Source organism: Syngnathus floridae, unplaced genomic scaffold, assembly GCF_059516105.1.
Source record: "Syngnathus floridae isolate MCC-2025c unplaced genomic scaffold, RoL_Sflo_1.0 HiC_scaffold_129, whole genome shotgun sequence".
Taxonomy (NCBI): Eukaryota; Metazoa; Chordata; class Actinopteri; order Syngnathiformes; family Syngnathidae; genus Syngnathus; species Syngnathus floridae.
The window spans coordinates 23213-50679 of record NW_028284155.1 but is presented as its reverse complement, the minus strand read 5'-3'; the positions used below and the strand labels follow the sequence as shown (position 1 = coordinate 50679).

The 27467-nt window shown below is 48.1% G+C and overlaps 1 protein-coding gene across 2 annotated transcripts; it reads right to left on the bottom strand.

Moving 5' to 3' along the window:
* Positions 1-645: 645 nt before the first annotated feature.
* LOC148377548 (uncharacterized) lies at positions 646-27467 on the bottom strand. 2 transcript variants are annotated; one of them, XM_088368190.1, is made up of 90 exons: positions 27238-27467; positions 25568-25785; positions 24818-24930; positions 24560-24681; positions 24427-24489; positions 24197-24352; positions 24034-24116; positions 23420-23534; positions 23296-23340; positions 22320-22540; positions 22141-22253; positions 21824-21945; positions 21691-21753; positions 21454-21609; positions 21291-21373; positions 20713-20830; positions 20589-20633; positions 20350-20517; positions 19981-20091; positions 19802-19912; positions 19394-19602; positions 19210-19322; positions 18903-19024; positions 18768-18830; positions 18539-18694; positions 18338-18426; positions 17891-18011; positions 17782-17817; positions 17536-17703; positions 17251-17370; positions 17062-17172; positions 16960-16992; positions 16402-16622; positions 16179-16291; positions 15885-16006; positions 15764-15826; positions 15534-15689; positions 15371-15453; positions 14791-14905; positions 14661-14711; positions 14422-14589; positions 14038-14148; positions 13859-13969; positions 13541-13749; positions 13356-13468; positions 13068-13189; positions 12933-12995; positions 12695-12850; positions 12499-12587; positions 12240-12360; positions 12119-12154; positions 11873-12040; positions 11535-11654; positions 11347-11457; positions 11245-11277; positions 9372-9592; positions 9149-9261; positions 8854-8978; positions 8733-8795; positions 8451-8606; positions 8293-8369; positions 7704-7818; positions 7574-7624; positions 7335-7502; positions 7036-7146; positions 6857-6967; positions 6539-6747; positions 6354-6466; positions 6066-6187; positions 5931-5993; positions 5693-5848; positions 5497-5585; positions 5238-5358; positions 5117-5152; positions 4871-5038; positions 4489-4608; positions 4301-4411; positions 4199-4231; positions 3980-4132; positions 3542-3685; positions 3262-3396; positions 3035-3195; positions 2830-2953; positions 2695-2749; positions 2552-2618; positions 2354-2487; positions 2240-2283; positions 1989-2162; positions 1725-1879; positions 646-1656 (listed from the first exon to the last, which is right to left on the bottom strand). In XM_088368190.1, exons 1-90 carry the CDS (start codon positions 27314-27316, stop codon positions 1549-1551), a joined length of 10407 nt encoding a protein of 3468 aa, XP_088224316.1. In that variant the 5' UTR covers positions 27317-27467; the 3' UTR covers positions 646-1548. The 2 variants fall into 2 exon arrangements, with proteins under 2 accessions (XP_088224316.1, XP_088224317.1); XM_088368191.1 differs by having other exon boundaries at positions 8854-8975.

Below are 27467 nucleotides of genomic sequence, written 5' to 3'. Positions count from 1 at the left end.
CTTAGTGGACAAACAGTGTAAGCACACTAGCTTGTAGACAAAAAGAATATTCATCCTGATTTGGGCTGATATGGGATATTCTGAAAAGAGCTAGTATATAAGGCTAATTTAGTCGGCAGAATGATAATCGGTTGGGCCCCGTTCTGAACTGGTATAATGACAAAAGCCTCCACGGCATTTGGTCAAGTGACCGTTTTTCACAACCCTGCAACCAGCCCTTGATGTCTCAAATGTACTGTAAAACAATACTGTGTGTGTTTTTGTCAGTGCCAGAAGGAACCAATTTTATGATTTTCTTGTTTTTTCTTTTTCCTAGAGGCCACGGGAATACAAATGTTTCCAAGTTGTGTGAATAGGTGCTTGTTGAGTATTTGTTTTGTTAAACAGCCTCTGATGTCAGAGTGTTTCAAATATGTAGGACTATTTTCAAATTCTACCTATTTCATCTGATTTGTTAACAGTCCCAGACAGGGGTGCACAAGTGTTTAATTCAACCAAATTTAATTCAACCCAATTCATTGAGAGATCATCTAAAATATTTGCCTTTTGTTTTTAAATTTAGCGAGAATTTGTGTTCGGGGTAAAGTGAACAGTTTAGCTGGCATGGTTTGAATCAGTCAAAAAATGTAGAAAAAAAAACCCGAATCGTAATCAGTTTCTTTTATTTTGAAATTAAGAAAAATCAAATGACTGTGAAAACCAACATTTTTCTGACAGCAGTGATTAAGTCACTTCTGCAATCAGTAATCAAAAATCCAATAATACATGAATTGTAGATTTTGTAACATACCGTAGAAACAACAACAGTGAAAAACACAATTTTTCTGACAGCAGCGATCGAGTAAAAAACTGCCATCAGTTATCAAAAATGCTGATGGAAAATACTGAATTAGTCTACAATTGCAGACATCATTGGCAGTAACATAGCTCACTGTTGATTCACAATTCATTATTTGTAATCATAAAATATAATTTTTTTTTTTTAACCAGAATTAAACAAAAGGCTGTCGAGTCGGGCACCCTTTTCTAAGGGCGATTACGACAAGACAACACAACACGACATGAATATAAAACGAAACAAAGAACAATACCAGTAACCGACTTTGGACTTTCATTCCAGCTCCAAGAGTATTCTTGCCTGTCACGTTCTTACGATTGGGCTCTTTAAAAGCACTGAGACTTCTGTACAATGTGTATTGTTCTTTCAGTGAGTAACTCTTTACGAAAAGGCAGTCAAAGTTGTCAAGCGTGCAAAAAAAAGAAAAGACAAAGTAGACCAAGTAGAGTCGAGTGTTAGTGAACATAGCATGCTTGTTCACATTTCATCAGGACACGACATCTAGTTGGCTAATAACAGCGAAGCTAAATGCAGCTACTGTATGAATTACAAAGGTATGCAGAGGTGTTCAGATTGCAATTTTGATACTATTTATAGTTACTGAGTAGAGTAGGAAAGGGATTAAAAGTTGCTCTTCTTCTTTGATGACTTCCTTGGGGCGCACCGTTGTAGATTTTCTCCACGGGCATCCTGCTGTTGGCAGGCGGACTCTACTGTGCCACCTGTGGCTTCGATGAGGTCTTTGGAAAGTGCACTTTGGGCATCTTGCACATGAAGCTGTTCACTTGGGCGCAAGACATTAGCTTCCATTTTCCAGTCTGAAAGAAAACCATCAGTTTCAGTGGAACGCAAAGGTATTCTTCCAAATGCTCAACGGAGCACCCACCTGCCATAACTGAGCCACGCAGTGCTTGCCGAGGCCGACACGCTGGTAGGGTTCTCCTGCGGCCCAGTGGGTGAAGGTCACCTTGTGGCGGTCCGACCACACAAACATGCCGGGAAGCACCAGGTCATTCAGTCCGGTCCACATATCGCTGGTTTCTGCGGAGGACGGATGAGAACAAAGCTCTCATCTGGTTCTCAGATATTCCACCCATCCGGTCGTTCTACAGAGATTGTTAATTAATCAATCAATCGTTGGGATACGTACCAAACTCTGAGGCACTTTTAACCCACGCCTGCTCCACTTTGGAGCAAATGGACATCAGTTCGGCACCAAAACCACGGCAGACCCGTTGAGCATCATCCCAGTTCTTGACGTCTTCAAAGAATTTGTAGCAGAAACCCGCAAACTCCTCCCAGTCAGGTGCCGAGCATCTGGGCTCTGCAGGCGAGACATCGTGTGAGTTTTCCTTGTCATCAACAGTTGACGTGACATAAAGAAACATTTTTTGAACTCACCTCCATCTGCAAACGTATAAGAATCACCCAGCGGGTCGTCCGAACTGCAAATAGTAAAGTGATAATTAGCTGGTGGCTCTTTATGGGACTTTTCCGTGAAAGTTGGTCACTCACAGTCTGGAGATGATCCCGTTCCCAGTGGAGCCCATGTAGACTGGCTGTTTGGGAGCTCGCATCACAATACAATCTCCTCCGATGTCGTTCTGAATGACGCCAGCGTGAATAGCAGCCGCGCAGATGTGCGAGTCCTGCATTTACACAAAGTTGCAGTCACAGACAAGAACTCGACTGGTGGGTGAGGTAATCATGTACCTTTGAGTAGACCAATGTTCCAGAGACAAAGTGTTTGTCTTTGGCACACCCAGGTGGACAGTAGAACCTGCAGAAGACACACATGTTGTGAAATTGACGACAGGCGGTCATCGTCATGAAACATTGTGTCAAGTGTGACTCACGTCATCGAATCGGTGAAGTGGAGGCTGTTGAACTGTCTGGCACAGGTCATCGCATCTGTCGGACATAAGGCGGGATCATCGCGTGTTTTGGCCTTGTTGTTTTCGGCAAGCAAAGCAGTAGATTGTGTTGCTCACCGTCATGCGCGCATCCCAAGATGTCAAAGCGGAGGCCAAATTCTGGACGACTCTCCAGCGGCAGGATGCGGACATACTTAGCAAATGCCGGCGTCTCAAGCAGATGAGTTCCACCACCGATGAACTACAAATAGGATGTTTGCTTGTTTGTTGTGACAATTTTGGAGGGTGAGGTTGAGGTCGACTCGATTGTCCCTGCACTCACCTTCCCGCCTGGGTGTTTTGTCCATTTCCTCCGATTAACGCTCACCTTCATCTCAAGTTGGATGTCCCAGGAGCGAGTATTATCGCTATCACACCCCTGGGTCACGATCCCCGTCACCTTTCTCATGTAACCGAGGTTCACCTGGATCCAGCTGCCGACGGCTGGAGGGGACAAGACATTAGAACGCTCAGGAGACCACAGTGCCAAGCTGTCATTTTTCTGCGTACGATCTTTTGACGGCTTCCAGCAGGACTCTCCATTGAGGCGGGCTTTTTCTGGGGTGGCGTCTTCCATCGAGGAGGAGGCTTGGAAGAGAGAGTCTGCGAGGCTCCCGTCCGCAATGCCCAGACTGTCAAGACATACTGAGGACAGCCAAAAGTCATTTTCATTTGGAACAGATGCTTCAAGGCCAATTAAAATACAAATCTCGCCATCTATCCTCTTGTGGGACTCCTTGCATTATTTCTTGGGATTGCAGAGCAGAAGATCACGAGACGCAAAGCCCACCTTTGTGTTCACAGCTATAGACCATCTCCAGATATTTGGAGGTGGCAGGGCAGGAATCGTCCTCCAAAAGCTCAATGCGGCATTTTTGCTGGCCGTTGCACATTTTCCTGTAGCGAGGGAGGATGCCTTCCACTCCGCAATACTCTGCAAGTTACAACACACCACTGAGTCTGAGTGGGCCTGATGAGCATTGATGCACCTGAATGAGTTCAGCAAGACAAAGTCGAACAAAACTAGCACGTTTCTGCATATAGACTCATTCCGGCGTCTGAGCGGTTTGTAAGCTTTGGTTCATTTTCATTACGTTCGACAGCATGCCAAAGTTCTTTGGAGACTTCCAGGAGGAGACCAAGCAAAACATTACTGAATGAGCCTTCAGAGGTAGGTGGATAAATGCCTTAATTGGCGGCATCAAAATGGTGGCTTCTCAGGTCTTACCGTCGTCGTATGAGTCGCTGTCCAGCAAGCAAATGTCGTCACTCCGCCGACCGTAAAAGGCGGACTGGATGCTGATGCGACCTTGCTTCTGACCCTCACTCTCACATACAAGGTCAGCAGAATGGTTGTTGCAGACAAGGATCTCCTTCAAGCCTGAAAAAGCATTGTCAGGTCATTTTTGCCTAGGATTGTTTGAAGCCACTGTTTAAGACGACTTACCGTCATGAGGCTGGGGAGGTTTTGGCGTGTTTCCTGCGAGAAAACAGCCAAAGATGTGAATCAGCACATTGTGAGAATCGTCTGAGCGTCGTCACGTCTTACCTCTTTTCTTGCAGATATAGCCCCTCTTCTTCCTGCAATCATCAAACTTCCAGCGGCCGTTGCTTGTGAGTAAGGAAAGACAGGAAGCGCCAGAGAGGTCACCGGGGTCATCTGGAAGGAGACCACAGATGCTCAGCTCCGTTCCTCCGCAACATCGGAGACAAACATTGGTTAGGTTTTTGACCCACCTCCGTCCATGACCACGTAACGAAACGGGGATCCGTCAGTCCATTCGCTGCCGTCTTTCGTGATGTTGTTGTTGGCGCCCAACCACAGAGAGGGAGAGCTCGGCAGAAAAGTGTACAGACCTTTGGAGGTGAATGGTAAAATGTGCAACAAGAGTTTGAAACATTCTCGTTGGCGCTCTGCTCGCAGGGGGGAGCAAAGATAGACCAACTGCTCATTGGTGGCCACGCTGTACCGATGAAGAGGCACGTGATTTGAAATAAATGTTAAATGCGTAAATGTTAAAGGTGGTCAGCGGAAACAAACACAGGTGACGTCTGGAGCCCCGCCCGTGTTGGGGGATTTGAACACCTCTGATTGCGACCGGACAGACAGACAGCCTACTTTGTATGAAGGCCTGTTCGCGTGAGTCGGCGATGCTGAGCAGGTTGCCTCCGCGGCGGAGGCAGTCGTCTCGCGCCTTCTGCCACGTCTTGGTGGGTCTGCGTTGGATCAGGTAGCAGAAGTCGTCGGAGGATCGGTCCGGCCACCAGCCGCACTTTGCACTCCAGCCTGCAAGCGAGACTCAAGTCATTTGAGGGCAAACCGGTGACAAGAGACCACGTGTCGACTGCTGGGTGGGACGCCCACCTGCCGGCGGAGGAAGAACAAACTCTTGGACCTTGGCTGCAAGGAAAAGAGAGGAGTCATTAGCACTCTTAGATAGAGGGAGCACATGGAAGTGCAAGGTGAGTGCTCTTCATTTTCGGACCTTTTTTACAAATGAATGGCCGAATATTGGTGCAGGGCCAGTCCTCAACTTGTCCAGTTGGCGACAGTGCACAGCAATCACCACGTCCTGTCGGCCCGTTTGGCACCCACGCAATGTTGCCCTGCGGACGACACGCCGAACATGACTTTGCCGCATTTGGTGTAACTTGCGTGTTTGGTGGAACCTTTGCCCTCCGATATGACACCTTCATTCAGGGCAAATGACAACGTTTGTAGACTGCTCTAAATGTTTCATTTACTGTAGGCGTTGCGTCGCTCCACTCAAAGTTGTTCTTGTTCTTCTTGAGTCCCACCCAAGCTTGCAATCCTCCTACATCTGGCGCATGAGCTTGAAGATATCAGAGAAGCGAGGAAATTTAGCACAAGAAGAGCATTCAAATTTTGTGAAGTGCTAGATGACGATTGCTGGTATCGGCAGTTGGTCTTGGCGCTCACCGGCCAAGAATTGGCTATCAACCAGTGATTGGACGCTGGCCAGGTGACCGTTCCATTCTCTGCAGAACTTCTCGGCTGCCTCCCAAGTTCGCTTCATCCCTTCAAAGTGATAGCAAGAGTCCCTGTACAGGAAGTCGCCAGTGCCGCAGTAGGAAGCTGAAGCCACCAAAAAAACATGGATTACAAATCCACAACAAGACGTTGCAGGTGTGGAAAAAAAAGCCTCGCTGCCACTCACTCTCCACTCGATTGTAGCCGAATGCGTAGTCTTTGTAGGAACACAGCCGTCCGTCCGGGCAGGCTGCAGGGGGACGACGTGATTGCAAGTTTTTCTCCTTTGAGCGTTAACGTCACAACGGACGGGCAGACTTACCGTCGAGCGGCCGCTCGCACATGTACGCCAATGAGGATCCGCACGAGCCATGTCTCCACTTTCCAGGCTGACTCTCTACGTGCACACCTTGGTTGACGTACGCGCAGGATTCATTGTTGGAGCTGTTGAAAAAGGTCGGGAAAAAGGAGACACACATGCGACAAACGTGCCAATTTGGAGGCTTTTCCTCCTTTCTCATCAATACTCTCAAAATTCGCAGATGGGATCCATAATCTCGCTGTGTGTTCCGCCTGACACCAAAAGGACGCAAAGAGGTGACCTTCTTACCTTCTATCTTGACGCGAGTCCCAGTTGGCGTAGGTCGGCGTCACGCCGGTGTCGGACAAAGACAGTCTTTTTTCTCCTGCTTCAAAAAACTGACACCAGGCCACGTCGCAGTTCTGCCGAAACCAATCGCAGGTGACGGTTAGGTACCAGTGGAAAGTCAACGTATTCTACCGCTTTCGTCTCACCAGATTGGAACGTCCGATCCAGAACGGCTTGTCGCCCATTTGCTCCTTCACAAAGCTTTCCTCGTGTGTCGAGGTGATGGAGACCAGGTCGCCGCCCTCCCAGACGCAGTCGTAACGAGCCCCCAGCCAACCGTTGGTGGTCTCCATCTTCTTGTAGCAGTTGGAGCCAAAGCGTCGCCACCCTTTGGTCCTTTCACATGTCTGAACGACTGAGGAGACATTTGGGGATTACGCACTCAGTTTCAGGCAAATGCGTCATCTGCATCGACTCACATGAGACAAAAAATTGTGGAGAATTGGCCGAGCATCTCGTCTTACCTCTTCTCTTGCAGACGTAGCCGCGCTTCTTCTCGCAATCGACAACCTCTATGCCGCCCTTGCCACTGAGTAAGGAGTTGCATCGTCGGCCGGGGGGGTCACCAGGGTTACCTGGAGGGAGACCACAGATGCTCAGCGCTCCTTTGTTCCTTCATACATCGGCCAGGTTTTAGACCCACCTGCGCCCAAAAGGACGGAACTCGGTGAGGATTCGTCAGACTGCTTGCTGCCAACTTCAACAATGATGTCGCTGGCGTCCAACCACAAAGAGGAACCGCTTGGCAGAAGCCCTTTGGGTCAAAGGTGAATACAGAACAGAAGGTTGACTGACGCATCTTACAGAGGCAAGTGCAAAATGCTTAACTAAAACAAAGTGTGGGTGAAGTCTGGGTTGGTGGGGGTCACAAGCTTATTTTTGGTCTTTTCTTTGGAATGACAGAAACTCGGCAAAAAGCGCAGCAGACTGTAGACGGCCTACCTCGTATGAAGGTATGTTCGTTCGAGTCGGTGATGGCGAGCAGGTTGCCTCTGAGGCGGGTGCACTTGTCTCGCGCCTCCTTCCAGGTCTTGTTGGCCATGTCGTGGATCAAGTAGCACAAGTCGTTGGCGGGGTTCTCCCGCCACCAGCCGCACTTTGCACTCTTGCCTGCAAGCGAGACTCAAGTCACTTGAGGCCAAACAAGATTCTGCAAGTGGGCTGCAGGCTGGGACGCCCACCTGATGCTGATGCCGACGCCGGAAGAAGCGGAAGAGAAGCTCTGGCCTTGCCTGCAAGGATGCGAGAGGGGTCAAATATGAGAGAGCAATGAGAAGACAAAGGGCAAATGGGAGGTTGTGACTTTCTGACCTTTTTGACAGATGGATGGACGAAGGCCAGTACAGCCCTCAAGCTGAATTTCTCCATTCTCATTCAATTTTGCGCAGTCATCTGAATTTTGAATGAGGTTCTTTGTGACGTTGTCCTGCAGAGGATACAGCGTGTTTGGTGTTGCAATTGCTCAGATGGCTTCCCGCGAAATTTCCTTCAAAGGCACCTCACTGGTTCAAATCTGTTTTTCTTCTTAACATTCTCATCATTTCCGGAACCAATAGAAATTGTTGCGATACTCCAACCTGAGTTTCAGATTGAAGCTTTCCAAACCCTAAACTGTTAATTTTTATTCTGAAAAACGTTTTCCTGTGAAATGCATGGTGAAATCTTATTGTTTTTTTTTCTCTTATATATCACAATTCTAAGCCATCAAACTAAAGGACATTTTTGACTTCTTGTAACAAATTCAAATCTATTTAACAGGAAGACCATTCTTGTCAGATTTCTCCTCTCTATTGAATCAACTGTGCTCTACTAAAATGACAGTTTTTAATGTTTTGCTTTCCAACATGACAGCTTCATGAGTGACAATTTTTTAGACCTGCGTTGCAAATGTGTCACTTACTGTAGATGATCCGTCGAACCACTCAAATGTTCTTTTCTTGAGTCCCAGCCAAGGTTGAGATCCTTCTCGCACGTGAGCTTGAGGAAAGCAGAACGAGCAATTGTGACGATGTCGAGAAAACATGGCGGGACGATTGGTCAGTTTGTCTTGGCGCTCACCAGCCAAAAATTGTCTGTCGACCGGTGAGGGGATGCTGGCCAAGAGACCTCTCTTTTCCTTGCAGAAATCTTCAGCCGCTTGCCAAGTTTTAGGCGTCCCCTCAAAGTGATAACAAGAGTCCTTGTACAGGAACTCGTTAGAGTCACAGTAGGAAGCTGAAAGCCAAAATAAACTCATTAGAAAACCACAACGAGACGGAGTAGGTGTAAAACGAAAAAGCAACTCATTAGGAAACGACAACGAGAGGCTGCGGGTGTCAGAAGAAGCGTCGCTCCACTCACTCTCCACTCGACTGTAAGTGTAACCCAAGTCTTTGTAGGAACACGGCCATCCATCTGGGCAGTCTGCAGAAAGATGACATGGTTGCACTTTTCTCCTTTCACGTCAAACGTGCAGACTTACCGTCGGGCGACCGCTCGCACATGTACGCCAATGAGGATCTGCACGAGCCACGTCTCCACTTGCTAGGCTGACTGTCTCCGTGCACACCTTGGTTGACGTACACGCAGGATTCATCGTCGGAGCTGCTGAGAAAAGTCGGAAAAAGCGAGACACATCCGACAAACGTGCCAATTTGGAGGTTTTGCCCTTTTTTTCTGATGAAAACTCACCCCCAAAAGCATTTTTTTAGAAAGCAATTTGAAAATATCACCGTGCATCCCACCTGACCCAGGATGCAAAGAGGTGATCTTCTTACCTCTGGTCTTGACGCGGGTCCCAGTTGGCGTAGGTCGGCGTCACACTGGTGTAGGACCAAGTCACACTCTTTTCGCCCGCTTTAAAAAACTGACACCAGGTCTCGTTGCAGTTCTGCAGAGTCCAAACTCATTGTCAATGGTGTACCGATAGTGAGCCAACAGCCACTTGCTCGCGGTTCCATCTCAACTACCAGTCGCCAGCCAACAGCAGCCTGCACTTACCAGATTGGAGAGTCCGATCCAGAACGGTTTGTTGCCCATTTGCTCCATCACAAACATTTCCTCGTCTTCAGAGGTGATGGAGACAAGGTCGCCGCCCTCCCAGAGGCAGTTGTGACGAGCCCCCAGCCAACCGTTCGGGGTCTCCATCTTCTTGTAACAGTTTGAGCCGTGAGGACTCCATCCGTTGACTGTGTCACATGTTGGCTCATGATGGGTTAAAGCTGAAGAAACATCAAAATTCCCATGGTCATTTTCCAACCTTTGGTAAAAAGAACTAATTCAGCAAACAAGCAAGAATGCACGCCACCTAATTCAGCCAAATTGCGTCACCTGCATGACTGACAATCCACAATTGACACGACTTACAAAGGACTTGGGCATTTAGGGCTATTAGCCTAAAATAATAGAGTCACAAAAAAAATCAACAAGGCACATTTTTAAACGTGACATTCATTAACCAGCTTCAGGATGCTGAATGATTTCATGGACTGTTGCACATGTCAAAAAACGGAGGAAATTCAGTCCACTTCTGTCATTCTGCCCCTCGGACAGAGAAAAATGTGTTGTTGGTGGTGTTTTTTTTTTTGCTCATGTGCAGCCCACAGGATGGCGCTACAGGTCAAGAGTCCACATTCAACTTTTTTTATTTTCATTCATCACCAAAATATACGTTTGCAATCTATGCAAAGGAAGACGTCTTTTTTAATACAGCTACAGAACAATTGGAGCTCCCTTTTTTTTTTTTCCAGGTAGTTACACAAGAAAGAGCTCATGCCCAGTTGTACATTTGTAACGCATCACTATTCCATCAGCGCAATGGGCTAGCTCGTCAACATTTAAGAGGAAAAAAAAAACATTGAAAAAAAACTGGCTGAAATTATGCTCTCATTTGTTTTTGCTTTTGGCAAAATCTCAGTGGGGAAAATGCACTACATGCAGCGTATGGGGCGCTGCAACAAAAGGACCTCCAAAGCGACAGGAAAAAAGTTACTTTGAATTGCTATTTTATGCATTTATTTAACAGCTGTCTGTTCACGTGTGATCATTAACAGAGGCGCTGCACTGATAGGCGCCCCGCTGCTCTGTGCCCCTCACCTCCGCCCACACACACGCAGAGGCGCTCCAAAGCAACGGAGCCTTCTCGAGCATGCGAGTATTTTCTAAAGAATTCAGGTGATGCTTTGCACATTTTATCTTGTACAAGTAAATGTTGTCGAATAGAACAATTCCATTTTGTAAATGAGTAGGACTGTACACTTGACCATCAACCCCCGCATCCCTGGTTGTCATAAGGCCACCCCAGCTGATGCAGGGCCCCCCTCGGCCACCCCGATGAAAAAGTGCATTCAACTCAGGACATTGGCAAACATATTCTTCTTAAACAACATCCAAAATATTGGGCCATTAAAATCACCTTTGATCACTCGTGTCAAATGAGCAGGGTTACTCCCCAAAGCACAGGTGGTTCTAGACGGTTTCACCCAGGGGGGTGTCTCCAGAAGAAGGTTGGAGGTTATACACACCCCCACCCCACACACACACACACACACACACACACACACACACACACACACACACACACACACACACATTTCTGCATTCCCTGCATGTCACATTTTTCTGCATCGCGCATAAATATATTTACATAATACATATCTTAATGCAATTTTCAACTCGGGCTGCTACACATGATTATTTAGCGAATAGAATAGTCACCAATGGTATGGTCACTATACTGCGAGCTGATCTTGCATAACCCTCATTAGCTTACAGGCTGAATTCTTTACGCTATGAAAGTAAAGTAAAAATAAAGACAAGCATCGTCATGTCATTTTTGTTTTGCATCGTTTGAAGTCACCGTTCAGAGACTTACCATGAAGAGGCTGCTGAGGCTTTGCCGGGATTCCTGGTAGACAAAAGCCAAAGACACGAGTCAGCATGCTGTGAGAATCCACTGAGCGTCGCCACGTCTTACCTCTTTTCTTGCAGATGTAGCCCCTTTTCTTCCTGCAATCGGCAAACTTCCAGCGGCCGTTGCTTGTTAGTAAGGAAAGACAGGATGCTCCAAAGAGGTCACCGGGGTCATCTGTAAGGAGACGACAGATGCTCAGTTCCATTCCTCCGCAACATCGCAGGCAAACATCAATTGGGTTTTGGACACACCTCTGTCCATGAACATGTAACCGAACGGGGATCCGTCAGTCCACTCGCTGCCGTCTTTCATGATCTTGTTGTTGGCCCCCAACCACAGAGAGGGGGCGCTCGACAGCGAAGTGTACAGACCTTTGGAGGTAAATGGTAAAATGTGTTTGAAACATTCTCGTTGGCGCTCTGCTCGCTGATGGCTCGCTGACTGCTCATTGGTGGAACGCACTATCGTATATTCCAGTATATTAGCGGTTGTCCAAGGAAACCAAATGCATGCATGTGAGGTCTGGAGCTCTGCCCATGTTGGGGGAATTCAACAGCCCTGATTGCGACCGGACAGACAGACAGCCTACTTTGTATGAAGGCCTGTTCGCGTGAGTCGGCAATGCTGAGCAGGTCGCCTCCGCGGCGGAGGCAGTCGTCTCGCGCCTTCTGCCACGTCTTGGTGGGCCTGTGCTGGATCAGGTAGCAGAAGTCGTCGGAGGATCGGTCCGGCCACCAGCCGCACTTTGCACTCCAGCCTGCAAGCGAGACTCAAGTCATTTGAGGGCAAACCGGTGACAAGAGACCACGTGTCGACTGCTGGGTGGGACGCCCACCTGCCGGCGGAGGAAGAACAAACTCTTGGACCTTGGCTGCAAGGAAAAGAGAGGAGTCATTAGCACTCTTAGATAGAGGGAGCACATGGAAGTGCAAGGTGAGTGCTCTTCATTTTCGGACCTTTTTTACAAATGAATGGCCGAATATTGGTGCAGGGCCAGTCCTCAACTTGTCCAGTTGGCGACAGTGCACAGCAATCACCACGTCCTGTCGGCCCGTTTGGCACCCACGCAATGTTGCCCTGCGGACGACACGCCGAACATGACTTTGCCGCATTTGGTGTAACTTGCGTGTTTGGTGGAACCTTTGCCCTCCGATATGACACCTTCATTCAGGGCAAATGACAACGTTTGTAGACTGCTCTAAATGTTTCATTTACTGTAGGCGTTGCGTCGCTCCACTCAAAGTTGTTCTTGTTCTTCTTGAGTCCCACCCAAGCTTGCAATCCTCCTACATCTGGCGCATGAGCTTGAAGATATCAGAGAAGCGAGGAAATTTAGCACAAGAAGAGCATTCAAATTTTGTGAAGTGCTAGATGACGATTGCTGGTATCGGCAGTTGGTCTTGGCGCTCACCGGCCAAGAATTGGCTATCAACCAGTGATTGGACGCTGGCCAGGTGACCGTTCCATTCTCTGCAGAACTTCTCGGCTGCCTCCCAAGTTCGCTTCATCCCTTCAAAGTGATAGCAAGAGTCCCTGTACAGGAAGTCGCCAGTGCCGCAGTAGGAAGCTGAAGCCACCAAAAAAACATGGATTACAAATCCACAACAAGACGTTGCAGGTGTGGAAAAAAAAGCCTCGCTGCCACTCACTCTCCACTCGATTGTAGCCGAATGCGTAGTCTTTGTAGGAACACAGCCGTCCGTCCGGGCAGGCTGCAGGGGGACGACGTGATTGCAAGTTTTTCTCCTTTGAGCGTTAACGTCACAACGGACGGGCAGACTTACCGTCGAGCGGCCGCTCGCACATGTACGCCAATGAGGATCCGCACGAGCCATGTCTCCACTTTCCAGGCTGACTCTCTACGTGCACACCTTGGTTGACGTACGCGCAGGATTCATTGTTGGAGCTGTTGAAAAAGGTCGGGAAAAAGGAGACACACATGCGACAAACGTGCCAATTTGGAGGCTTTTCCTCCTTTCTCATCAATACTCTCAAAATTCGCAGATGGGATCCATAATCTCGCTGTGTGTTCCGCCTGACAACAAAAGGACGCAAAGAGGTGACCTTCTTACCTTCTATCTTGACGCGAGTCCCAGTTGGCGTAGGTCGGCGTCACGCCGGTGTCGGACAAAGACAGTCTTTTTTCTCCTGCTTCAAAAAACTGACACCAGGCCACGTCGCAGTTCTGCCGAAACCAATCGCAGGTGACGGTTAGGTACCAGTGGAAAGTCAACGTATTCTACCGCTTTCGTCTCACCAGATTGGAACGTCCGATCCAGAACGGCTTGTCGCCCATTTGCTCCTTCACAAAGCTTTCCTCGTGTGTCGAGGTGATGGAGACCAGGTCGCCGCCCTCCCAGACGCAGTCGTAACGAGCCCCCAGCCAACCGTTGGTGGTCTCCATCTTCTTGTAGCAGTTGGAGCCAAAGCGTCGCCACCCTTTGGTCCTTTCACATGTCTGAACGACTGAGGAGACATTTGGGGATTACGCACTCAGTTTCAGGCAAATGCGTCATCTGCATCGACTCACATGAGACAAAAAATTGTGGAGAATTGGCCGAGCATCTCGTCTTACCTCTTCTCTTGCAGACGTAGCCGCGCTTCTTCTCGCAATCGACAACCTCTATGCCGCCCTTGCCACTGAGTAAGGAGTTGCATCGTCGGCCGGGGGGGTCACCAGGGTTACCTGGAGGGAGACCACAGATGCTCAGCGCTCCTTTGTTCCTTCATACATCGGCCAGGTTTTAGACCCACCTGCGCCCAAAAGGACGGAACTCGGTGAGGATTCGTCAGACTGCTTGCTGCCAACTTCAACAATGATGTCGCTGGCGTCCAACCACAAAGAGGAACCGCTTGGCAGAAGCCCTTTGGGTCAAAGGTGAATACAGAACAGAAGGTTGACTGACGCATCTTACAGAGGCAAGTGCAAAATGCTTAACTAAAACAAAGTGTGGGTGACGTCTGGGTTGGGTCCGAGTTGGTGGGGGTCACAAGCTTATTTTTGGTCTTTTCTTTGGAATGACAGAAACTCGACAAAATGTTGACGTGAGTCGGTGGTCTCTCGATTTGACTTGCATGGATTCTTTCATCAAGCACGTCAGCCGCGCCAAAAAGCGCAGCAGACTGTGGACGGCCTACCTCGTATGAAGGTATGTTCGTTCGAGTCGGTGATGGCGAGCAGGTTGCCTCTGAGGCGGGTGCACTCGTCTCGCGCCTCCTTCCAGGTCTTGGTGTGCTTGGAGTTGATTAGGTAGCACAAGTCGTTGGCGGGGTTCTCCCGCCACCAGCCGCACTTTGCACTCTTGCCTGCAAGCAAGACTCAAGTCACTTGAGGGCAAACGAGATTCTGCATGTGGGCTGCAGGGTGGGACGCCCACCTGATGCTGATGCTGACGCCGGAAGAAGCAGAAGAGAAGCTCTGGCCTTGCCTGCAAGGAGGCGAGAGGGGTCAAATATGAGAGAGCAATGAGAAGACAAAGGGCAAATGGGAGGTTGTGACTTTCTGACCTTTTTGACAGATGGATGGACGAAGGCCAGTACAACCCTCAAGCTGAATTTCTCCATTCTCATTCAATTTTGCGCAGTCATCTGAATTTTGAGTAAGGTTCTTTGTGACGTTGTCCTGCAGAGGATACAGCGTGTTTGGCGTTGCAATTGCTCAGATGGCTTCCCGCAAAATTTCCTTCAAAGTCACCTCACTGGTTCAAATCTGTTTTTCTTCTCACCATTCTCATCATTTCCGGAACCAATAGAAATTGTTGCGATATTCCAACCTGAGTTTCAGATTGAAGCTTTCCAAACCCTAAACTGTTAATTTTTATTCTGAAAAACGTTTTCCTGTGAAATGCATGGTGAAATCTTATTGGTTTTTTTTCTCTTATATATCACAATTCTAAGCCATCAAACTAAAGGACTTCTTGTAACAAATTCAAATCTATTTAACAGGAAGACCATTCTTGTCAGATTTCTCCTCTCTATTGAATCAACTGCGGTCTACTAAAACGACACTTTTTAATGTTTTGCTTTCCAACATGACAGCTTCATAAGTGACCATTTTTTAGACCCGCGTTGCAAACGTGTCACTTACTGTAGATGATCCGTCGAGCCACTCAAATTTGGCTGAGCTTTTCTTGAGTCCCAGCCAAGGTTGAAATCCTTTTCGCACGTGAGCTTGAGGAAAGCAGAACGAGCACTTGTGACGATGTTGTGAAACATGGCGGGACGATTGGTCAGTTTGTCTTGACGCTCACCAGCCAAAAATCGTCTGTCGACCGGTGAGTGGACGCTGGCCAAGAGACCTCCCTTTTCCTTGCAGAAATCTTCAGCCGCTTGCCAAGTTCCATTCCTCCCTTCAAAATGGTAACAAGAGTCCTTGTACAGGAACTCGCCAGAGTCGCAGTAGGAAGCTGAAAGCCAAAAGAAACTAATTAGGAAACCACGAGATGGCGCTGGTGTCAAAAGAAGCGTCGCTGCCACTCACTCTCCACTCGACTGTAAGTGTAACCCAAGTCTTTGTAGGAACACGGCCATCCGTCCGGGCAGTCTGCAGAAAGACGACATGGTTGCACTTTTCTCCTTTCACGTCAAACGTGCAGACTTACCGTCGGGCGACCGCTCGCACATGTACGCCAATGAGGATCTGCACGAGCCACGTCTCCACTTGCTAGGCTGACTGTCTCCGTGCACACCTTGGTTGACGTACGCGCAGGATTCATCATCGGAGCTGTTGAGAAAAGTCGGAAAAAGCGAGACACATCCGACAAACGTGCCAATTTGGAGGTTTTGCCCTTTTTTTCTGATGAAAACTCAGCCCCAAAAGCAATTTTTAGAAAGCAATTTGAAAATATCACCGTGCATCCCACCTGACCCAGGATGCAAAGAGGTGATCTTCTTACCTCTGGTCTTGACGCGGGTCCCAGTTGGCGTAGGTCGGCGTCACACTGGTGTAGGACCAAGTCACACTCTTTTCGCCCGCTTTAAAAAACTGACACCAGGTCTCGTTGCAGTTCTGCAGAGTCCAAACTCATTGTCAATGGTGTACCGATAGTGAGCCAACAGCCACTTGCTCGCGGTTCCATCTCAACTACCAGTCGCCAGCCAACAGCAGCCTGCACTTACCAGATTGGAGAGTCCGATCCAGAACGGTTTGTTGCCCATTTGCTCCATCACAAACATTTCCTCGTCTTCAGAGGTGATGGAGACAAGGTCGCCGCCCTCCCAGAGGCAGTTGTGACGAGCCCCCAGCCAACCGTTCGGGGTCTCCATCTTCTTGTAACAGTTTGAGCCGTGAGGACTCCATCCGTTGACTGTGTCACATGTTGGCTCATGATGGGTTAAAGCTGATGAAACATCAAAGTTCCCATGGTCATTTTTCAACCTTTGATGAAAACCAGATTTCTGCATTCCCTTCACGTCACATTTTTCTGCATCGCGCATAAATATATTTATATAATACATATCTAAGTGAAATTTTCAACTCGGGCTGCTACAGATGATTATTTAGCGAATAGAATAGTCACCCATGGTATAGTCACTATATTGCGAGCTGATCTTGCATAACCCTCATTCGCTTACAGCCTGAATTCTTTACGCTATGAAAGTAAAGTAAAAATAAAGACAAGCATCGTCATGTCATTTTTGTTTTGCATCGTTTGAAGTCACCGTTCAGAGACTTACCAATAAGAGGCTGCTGAGGCTTTGCCGGGATTCCTGGAAGACAAAAGCCAAAGACACGAGTCAGCACGTTGCGAGAATCCACTGAGCGTCGCCACGTCTTACCTCTTTTCTTGCAGATGTAGCCTCTTTTCTTGCGGCAATCGTCAAACTTCCAGCGGCCGTTTCTTGTGAGTAAGGAAAGACAGGATGCACCAGAGAGGTCACCGGGGTCATCTGGAAGGAGACGACAGATGCTCAGCTCCATTCCTCCGCAACATCGCAGGCAAACATCGGTTGGGTTTCGGGACACACCTCTGTCCATGAACATGTAACCGAACGGGGATCCGTCAGTCCACTCGCTGCCGTCTTTCGTGATGTCGTTGTTGACGCCCAACCACAGAGAGGGAGCGCTCGACAGAGAAGTGTACAGACCTTTGGAGGTAAATGGTAAAATGAGTTTGAAACATTCTCGTTGGCGCTCTGCTCGCTGATGGCTCGCTGACTGCTCATTGCATGCATGTGAGGTCTGGAGCTCTGCCCATGTTGGGGGAATTCAACAGCCCTGACGGCAACCTGACGGACGGACGGACAGCCTACCTTGTATGACTGTCTGTTCATTTGAGTCGGCGATGCTGAGCAGGTCGCCTCCTCGGAGGAGGCAGTCGTCTCGCGCCTTCTGCCACGTCTTGGTGGGCTTGTGCTGGATCAGGTAGCAGAAGTCGTCGGAGGATCGGTCCAGCCACCAACCGCACTTTGCACTCCAGCCTGCAAGCGAGAGTCAAGTCACCTGAGGGCAAACCGCTAACAAGAGACCACATGTCGACTGCCGGGTGGGGCGCCCACCTGCCGGCGGAGGAAGAACAAACTCTTGGACCATAGCTGCAAGAAAGGAAGAGGGATGGTTATGAGAGAGCATATAAAAGTGCAAGATGATTGGTCGTCATTTTCTGACCTTTTCTACAGATGAATGGCTGACTTTTGGTGCAGGGCCAATCCTCAAGTTGACCAGTCGGCGACAAGGCAGAGCAGCCACCACGCCTTTTCGGCCCGTTTGGCACCCACACAATGTTGCCCTGCCGACGACACGCCAGGTGTGACTTTGGTGCGTTTGGGCTCGCTTCCCACCGCATTTCCTCCAAAATGATGAGTCCTTTTTTCCTCCCACTGATCGATATTTTCTCAACCCTTTCCTACAGTATGACTTGAATTCATTTGACAATTTTCTTCCAGTTAATGCTTCAGCTGATTAATACCTTCAATGTTTATCTCTTTTTGTAACATGGTGATCATTCTTGCCAAAGTCTAACTTTCATTGTTCTGTAGAATTTGGCTTCCGATATGACACCTTCAGTCTGAGCAAATGACAACTTTGGTAGACTGCTCTAAACGTTCCCCTTACCGTAGGTGTTGCGTCGCTCCACTCAAAGTTGTCCTTGTTCTTCTTGAGTCCCACCCAGGATTGCACTCCTCCTGCATATGGCGCGTGAGCTTGAGGATATCAAAGGAAGGAAGGAAATTTAGCACAAGAAGAGCATCGTGTCAGACATTGTGACGCGCTAGGGGACGATAGCTGGCATCGGCAGTTTGTCTTGAAGCTCACCAGCCAAGAATTGGCCCTCAACCAGTGAGTGGACGCTGGCCAGGTGACCGTTCCATTCTCTGCAGAACACCTCGGCAGCCTCCCAAGTTCGCTTCATCCCCTCAAAGTGAAAGCAAGAGTCCCTGTACAGGAAGTCGCCAGTGTCGCAGGAGGAAGCTAAAGCCGCCAAGAAACATAGATTACAGAAGCACAACGGCAGGTGTGGAAAAGAAGCGTCACTGCCACTCACTCTCCACTCGACTGTAGCTGAATCCGTAGTCTTTGTAGGAACACAGCCGTCCTAACGGGCAGGCTGCAGGGGGACGACGTGATTGCATTTTTTTTCTCCTTTCAGCGTCAACATCAATAGAACGTGCAGACTTACCGTCGAGCGGCCGCTCGCACATGTACGCCAATGAGGATCCGCACGAGCCATGTCTCCATTTTCCAGGCTGACTATCTACGTGCACACCTTGGCGGACGTACGTGCAAGATTCATCGTTGGAGCTGTCGGCAAAAAGCGTGAGAAACGAGACACACATCCGACAGACGGGCTACGTTTTTTTTCTCCATTTTCTGATCAAAAGTATAAAAAGGTGCTTCATGGCATGCTCACACAATTTAAAAAAGGGGTTCCAAAATCTCCCCGTGCATCTTGCCCGACACAGGACCCAAAGAGGTGACCTTCCTACCTTCCGTCTTGACTCGAGGTCCAGTTAGCGTAGGTCGGCGTCATAGCAGTGTCGGACCAAGTCAGCTTCTTTTCTCCCGCTTTAAAAAACTGACACCAGACCTCGTTGCAGTCCTGCCATGGCAAAAACAATACTGGTTGTCACTCAAGTACCAGTAGGAAGCCCACTTGCGCTTCCGTCTCACCAGATTGGAGAGTCCGATCCAGAACGGCTTGTCGCCCATTTGCTCCGTCACAAACTTCTCCTCATCCTCCGAGGTGATGGAGACCAGGTCGCCCCCCTCCCAGACGCAGTCGTAACGAGCCCCCAGCCAACCGTTGGTGGTCTCCATCTTCCTGTAGCAGCTGGAGCCGAAGCCGTGCCACCCATTGGTCATTTCACATGTTTGAATGCCTGAGGGAACATTTTGGGATTACTCTGACGTAATAACGCAACGGTTTTTGTCTTCTTTGCTAGAATAAGTCATTCAGTTTCAGCCAATTGCGTCACCTGCATCACCACTCACATCAGAGCACAAACTTTACAATTGCCACTCTGGTCCTCTCGGCTGATAACGCAAGTTGGGGAGAATCGACCGAGCATCTCGTCTTACCTCTTCTCCTACAGACGTAGCCGCTCTTCTTCTCACAATCGACAACTTCCATGTCGCCCTTGCCATGATGTAAGGAGTTGCAGCGTCGGCCGGGGGGGTCACCAGGGTTACCTTGAAAGAGACCACAGATGCTCAGCGCTCCTTCGTTCCTTCATACATCGGCCAGGTTTTAGACCCACTTGCGCCCAGAAGGACGGAACTCGGTGAGGATTCGTCAGACTGCTTGCTGCCGACTTCAACATTGGTGTCGCTGGCGTCCAACCACAAAGAGGAACCGCTTCCCGGAACCCCTTTGGGTCAAAGGTAAATAGAGAACACAAGGTTGAAGCATCTTACAGATGCGAGTCCAAAACGCTTAACTAAAATGAAGTGATGGTGATGTCTGGGTTGGGTCCTTGTTGGCGGGGGTCACAAGCTTATTTTTGGTCTATCCTTTGGAATGACAGAAACTCGGCAAAATGTTGACGTGAGTCGGTGGTCTCTCGATGGATTCTTTCATTAAGTACTTCAGCTGCGCCAAAAAGCGAAGCAGACCGAGGACGACCTACCGTGTATGAAGTTGTGGTCCTGTAAATCGGTGATGGCGAGCAGGTTGCCTCTGCGGCGGGCGCACTCGTCTCGCGCCTCCTTCCAGGTCAAGTTGGCCGTGTCGTGGATCAGGTAGCAGAAGTCGTTGGCGGGGTTCTCCCGCCACAAGCCGCACTTTGCACTCTTGCCTGCAAATGAGACTCGAGTCACTCGAGGGCAAACAAGATTCTGCGTGCGGGCTGCAGGTTAGGACGCCCACCTGATGCTGACGCCGGAAGAGGCGGAAGAGAAGCTCTGGCCTTGCCTGCAAGGATGTGAGAGGGGTCAAATATGAGAGAGCAATGAGAAGACAAAGGGCAAATGAGAGGTTGTGACTTTCTGACCTTTTTGACAGATGGATGGACGAGTGGCACTAGTACAACTGTCGATCTGAACTTCTCCAGCACGATCCAATTTTGTGCAGGCACCTACATATTTATCACGATGCCACGGGACATCAGCCTGCGGACGACAGTGGACATGACTCGAGCGTTTTTGGTGTTGCAGTTGCTCGGATGGCTTCCCACCACATTCCTTCAAAGTCACTTCATTGATTCAAATCGCTCAACTTCATGTTCACAAGCTCTATCTCACAATAAGAATTGTTGCGATGTTACAACCCCCTTCCAACTTTCTGATTGGAACTAAAAAATGTTTCCCCGTAAAATGAACGGTGCACTTTAATTCTACAAATCATGTCATATTTTTTTCCTTGTAAATTACAATGGTCATTTTTTCACTTGTAACATGACTCAATACAAGTCAAAGTCAAATCTATTTGACAGGAAGACCATTCTTGTCCGATTTTTCCAGTTTCAACCAGCTTTGTTCTGCTGAAATGACACTTTTCAACTTTATCCTTCGAACGTAACAGCTTCATTAGGGCAAAGTGACAACTTTTTAGACCTCCATTGTCACTTACTGTCGATGATCCGTCGCGCCACTCAAATTTGCCATTGTTCTTCTTGAGTCCCAGCCAAGAATACCATCCTATTCGCCGGTGAGCTTGAGGAAAGCAGAACAAGCACTTGTGGTGAAAAATTGCAGGACGATTGCCGGCATGGTGAATTTGTCTTGGTGCTCACCAGCCAAAAACTGTCCGTCAACCTGTGAGTGCACGCTGGCCAAGAGACCTCCCTTTTCCTTGCAGAAATCTTCAGCCGCTTGCCAAGTTCCATTCCTCCCCTCAAAATGGTAACAGGAGTCCTTGTACAGGAACTCGCCAGAGTCGCAGTAGGAAGCTGAAAGCCAAAAGAAACTAATTAGAAAACCACCACGACAATGCAGTTTGGGTGTAGAAAGAAGCGTCGCTGCCACTCAACTCTCAACTTGACTGTAGGTGTGACCGAAGTCTTTGTAGGAACATGGCCATCCCTCCGGGCAGTCTGCAAAAAGATGGCACGGTTGCGCTTTTCTCCTTTCAGCGTCATCATCGCAACGGACGTGTGGACTTACCGTCGGGCGACCGCTTGCACATGTACGCCAATGAGGATCCGCACGAGCCATGTCTCCACTTTCCAGGCTGACTGTGTATGTGCGCACCTTGGTTGACGTACGCGCAGGATTCATTGTCGGAGCTGTTGAGAAAAGTCGGGAAAAGCGAGACACATCCAACAAACGTGCCAATTTGGAGTTTATTTTCCTCTTTCCCGATGAAAAGAAAACCAAAGCTTTTTTAAACCTCATCACATCTTTTCACATGTTTGGAAAGGGGTTCCAAAATCTCCCCGTGCATCTCGCTTGACACAGGACACAAAGAGGTGTTCTCCTACCTTCCGCCTTGGCTTGAGGCCCAGTTAGCGTAGGTCGGGGTTACACCGGTGTCGGACCAAGTCAGCCCCTTTTCTCCCGCTTTAAAAAACTGACACCAGTCCTTGTCGCAGACCTGCCAAAAACAATACTGGTTGTCACTCGAGCACCAGTAGGAAGCCCACTTGCGCTTTCGCCTCACCAGATTGGAGACTCCGATCCAGAACGGCTTGTCGCCCATTTGCTCCTTCACAAACTTCTCCTCATCCTCTGAAGTGATGGAGACAAGGTCGCCGCCCTCCCAGAGGCAGTCGTGACGAGCCCCCAGCCAACCGTTGGTTGTGTTCATTTTCTTGTAACAGTTTGAGCCGTGAGGACTCCATCCGTTGACTGTGTCACATGCTGCCTCATGATCGGTCGATGCTGATGAAACAGCAAAGTTAGCTTGGTCATTTTTCAACCTTTGGTGGAAATCAGAAATCCAGCAAACAGGCATGAAGTGCATTGCCACCTTTATCAGATCACCAAATGATTCCCGAGCGCGGCACCGCTGCTGCTCACTGCTCCCCTCTCCCCCAGGGGATGGATCAAAATCACACGGGGATGGGTTAAATGCCGAGGACAAATTTCACTGCACCCAGATATGTGTGTGATGATCTTTGGGACTTTAACTTAACTTCAATGATCCATAGTCTTAGTCAAGTTTCACCACACCCAGATGTGTGTGAGACGACGATCATTGGGACTTTTGGGACATTTATATCAGTTTTTGGCAGATTAAGTCACCTGTATAGCTGACAATCCCCAACTGACAAGACTTAGGTGGGCATTTTAGGGCTATTAGTCTGAAAGAATACTGTCCCAAGAGATAAACAAGGCAATTTCTTTCACCAGTAGTCACAACAGGACCGCTGAAGAATTTTCAAGTGGCGATATCAAGATGTATTTTAATATTGATTGAGGTTTGAGGCAAAAACGTGCATGTATTGTGTTGTTTTTAACCGTAACGCTTTCCCCGGTAACGAGTTACTTTATTCAGTAATACAATTAATCACTCGACCTCGTTGGCGGGGTTCTCCCGCCACCAGCCGCAATTTGCACTCTTGCTTGCAAGCGAGACTCGAGTCACTTAAGGGCAAGCAAGATTCTGCGTGCGGGCTGCAGGCTGGGACACCCACCTGATGCTGACGCCGAAAGAAGCGGAAGAGAAGCTCTGGCCTTGCCTGCAAGGAGGCGAGAGGGGTCAAATATGAGAGAGCAATGAGAAGACAAAGGGCAAATGAGAGGTTGTGACTTTCTGACCTTTTTGACAGATGGATGGACGAAGTTCACTACATTTTTCGATCGCAACTTCTCCAGCAGTATTCAATTTTGTGCAGGCACCTGGATAACTATGAGAATGCCACGGGACATCATCCTGCGGACGACAGTGGACATGACTCGAGCGTGTTTGGTGTTGCAGTTGCTCGGATGGCTTCCCACCACCTTCCTTCAAAGTCACTTCATTGATTCAAATCTCTCAAATTAATGTTCACAAGCTCTATCTCACAATAAGAATTGTTGCCATGTTCCAACCCCCTTCCAACTTTCTGATTGGAACTTTTCAATAAAAAATGTCTCCCCGTAAAATGAATGTTGCACTTTGTTTCTACAATTCATGTCACTGTTTTTTCCTTGTAAATTACAATGGTCATCCCTCATAAATCTAAGACATTTTTTCACTTGTAACATGACTCAATACAAGTCAAAGTCAAATCTATTTGACAGGACGAACATTCTTGTCAGATTTTTCCTTCTATTTCAATCAACTCTATTCGACTAAAATGGCACTTTTTAACTCTTGCCTTCTAACATGACAGCTTCATTGGGGCAAAGTGACAACTTTTTAGACCTCCCTTGCACACATTGTCACTTACTGTAGATGATCCGTCGCGCCACTCAAATTTGCCATTGTTCTTCTTGAGTCCCAGCCAAGAATAAAGTACTCTTCTCCGGTGAGCTTGAGGAAAGCAGAACAAACACTTGTGATGAAAAACTGCGGGACGATTGCGGGCATGGTCAATTTGCCTTGGTGCTCACCAGCCAAAAACTGTCCGTCAACCTGTGAGTGCACGCTGGCCAAGAGACCTCCCTTTTCCTTGCAGAAATCTTCAGCAGCTTGCCAAGTTCCATTCCTCTCCTCAAAATGGTAACAAGAGTCCTTGTACAGGAACTCGCCAGAGTCGCAGTAGGAAGCTGAAAGCCAAAAGAAACTAATTAGGAAACCACGAGATGGCGCTGGTGTCAAAAGGAGCGTCGCTGCCACTCACTCTCCACTCGACTGTAAGTGTAACCCAAGTCTTTGTAGGAACACGGCCATCCGTCCGGGCAGTCTGCAGAAAGATGGCACGGTTGCACTTTGCTCCTTTCAGCGCCAACATCGCAACGGACGTGTGGACTTACCGTCGGGCGACCGCTTGCACATGTACGCCAACGAGGATCCGCACGAGCCATGTCTCCACTTTCCAGGCTGACTGTGTATGTGCGCACCTTGGTTGACGTACGCGCAGGATTCATTGTCGGAGCTGTTGGGAAAAGGCATGAAAACTGAGACACACATCCGACAAACAGGCCAATTTGGTGGTTTTTTTTTTCCTCGTTCACGTCCTCGGATAATGTGCATCCCACCTGACACAGGATGCAAAGATGTGATCTTCTTACCTTCCGCCTTGGTCTGAGGTCCAGTTAGCGTAGGTCGGGGTCACACCGGTGTCGGACCAGTTCAGTCTCTTTTCTCCCTCTTCGAATAAGTTACAATGGTCCTTGTCGCAGACCTGCCGAAACCAATCCCGTTGTCAATGGCGTACCAAAAGCTCGCCAGCAGTATGCTTCATCGAAAGGATTTGATATTAAATATCCCTTGAAGATTGGGGTCAAACGTTTTGTACTTGAAAAAACAAAACTCGTATGTACTTGAAAAAAGGGAAACTTAAATCTGAAAATAAACGAGCTGATCTTAAAACTAGAAAAACAAAACAACGTAGTAAAACAAAACACTTGTGTGAAAGTGTTTTTGAGTTCGCCTTGGTAATATTTTGGAATAAAGTATTTATTTTCAGGTTTCATCGCAATTCATTTTCATGATTTGAGATCTTTTTTCCAGTTGCATGTATTCAGATTCGCATTATTTTCAGGTTCAACTCTTGTTTTTTCAGATTGGGATCTTTTTTATTCAGGTTCAAATCTTTTTCAGTTGTAATCCCAAATCTGGCGTGGGGCGAGGTGCTCGCTGAGCGGGGCGTGGAATCACAAAGGACAGCTTAAGTGGAAGGCTTAATTGGAACCACTGCCCAGACAGAGACAGCGCTCTCAGGGAACGTAAGAACTAAAACAAATGGATTTTAAGGGCAAAGTTCAAAACGTTTGACCCCAGTCTACTCCATACAACAGCCGCTTGCGTTTCCGTCTCACCAGATTGGAGAGTCCGATCCAGAACGGCTTGTCGCCCATTTGCTCCTTCACAAACTTTTCCTCCTCCTCGGAGGTGATGGAGACAAGGTCGCCGCCCTCCCAGAGGCAGTCGTGACGAGCTCCCCGCCAACCGTTGGTTGTGTCTATCTTCTTGTAGCATTTGGAGCCGTGAGAATTCCATCCGTGGTCTGCGTCACATGGCGTATGACGGGTTACACCTGATGAACCATCAAAGTTGCCATGGTCATTTTTCAACTCTTGGTAAAAACCAGAATTTCAGCAAACAAGCAAGAATGCACGCCACCTAACTGTGTCACCTGCATGACTGACAATCCACCATTGACAAGACTTACAAAGGACTTGGGAATTTAGGGCTATTAGCCTGAAATAATAGCGTCACAAAAATATCAACAAGGCACATTTTTTCAGAGGATGACCAGTTTCAATATGCTGAATAATTTCAAGAACTGAACGGAGGCGATTCAGTCCAATTCTGTCGTTCTGCCACTCGGAGAAATAAGTTTTTCTTTTTTTTTAACTCAAGTTCTGCCCACACGATGGCGCTACAGGTCTAAAATCGCCACATCAAAACTTTTTTTTTTTTTCATCGACTGCCAAAAGATACATTTGCAATAAAGGAAGACGTGTTGACAAGTCACGCCTCTTGTTGTAACAAAGCGACAGAACAAAGTCCTTCTGCTCTTCCCCCCCCCCCAACACACACACACAACACACACGTTTCAAAGTATTTTCCCTTTTTTTTTTTATATATTGGAATGAGACAAACTCAATGTGTGGTTGCGAATATTAAAGCCAATAGTGGTCTCCCTATGTGACGCGCGTCAAAGTCAACGCGCGTCAAAGTCAAAGTCAAAGTCTCCTTTATTGTCAATTCCTTCGCATGTCAAGACACACAAAGAGATCGAAATTACGTTTCCCACTATCCCACGGTGACAAGACAGAGTTAGTTTTGTTTGGAGGGATGGACAAATAAAAGTGCAAGGTTAAAATCAAAGTGGATCATATGATATTCTTTTCGTTTCAGTTGGATCAATATTGCACGTCCTATTAGATATAATAGGAGATCTTTACCAAGAGAGATTTGATCACTTGTACTTATCCTTACAATGATGTACGACTTTAATGTAGAACGGACATCTTCAATACTGACTATTTGCTTATTTTCACGACAGTGCATGTGAGGAGAAAAATAGGGCGTCTGCCTTTCAAGGAAAGTGATACTCTGTATACACTGGATACAATGTCCCATTGTGTCTCGCAATCAATCATCTTGTTAAAAATGTACAACATAAAAAGACAGTTTGCACTCACATGACTCAAGAAAAAACATTGACCCACAAGGTTTACGTGCATCAGAAAAATAGTTAAGTGACGTCAAGAACATCCACTCTAACAACTCAATTTGGGTCAAAGATTGGACCGAATTTAGGTTACAAACCAGACCGAACTGTTTCGCGCCGAATGATCCATTTTTATACAAAACTCAAAAAATGCCAAAACATCCCATAGTAAATTCACCCAGCTTCCTGAGTCGGTCCACTTTTAACCCAGCAGCGGATCCGCACTGCAATCCGAACCAAATGCCTCCTTCCAAAGTTATAGTAAGAGTACAACATTCGCAAGTTGGACATTTTCTTCAAAGTACTCACCGGCTGCGCAGCTGTACATCAGCCATACGACGCAAACCAGGTGGACCAGCGCCAGGCGCACGGCCAGCGGGGCCATCATGGTGACGGAAGGCCACCAGAGAGGCTCTTGAACGCAGATATCACGATGTGGTGCACACACTAGCTCCGCTCAAAACAGGTAACGGCCGCCGAACGGGCGCTTGCTCCGGTGCTGCTGCTGCTGCTGCTGCTGCTGCTCCTGCTCCTGCTGC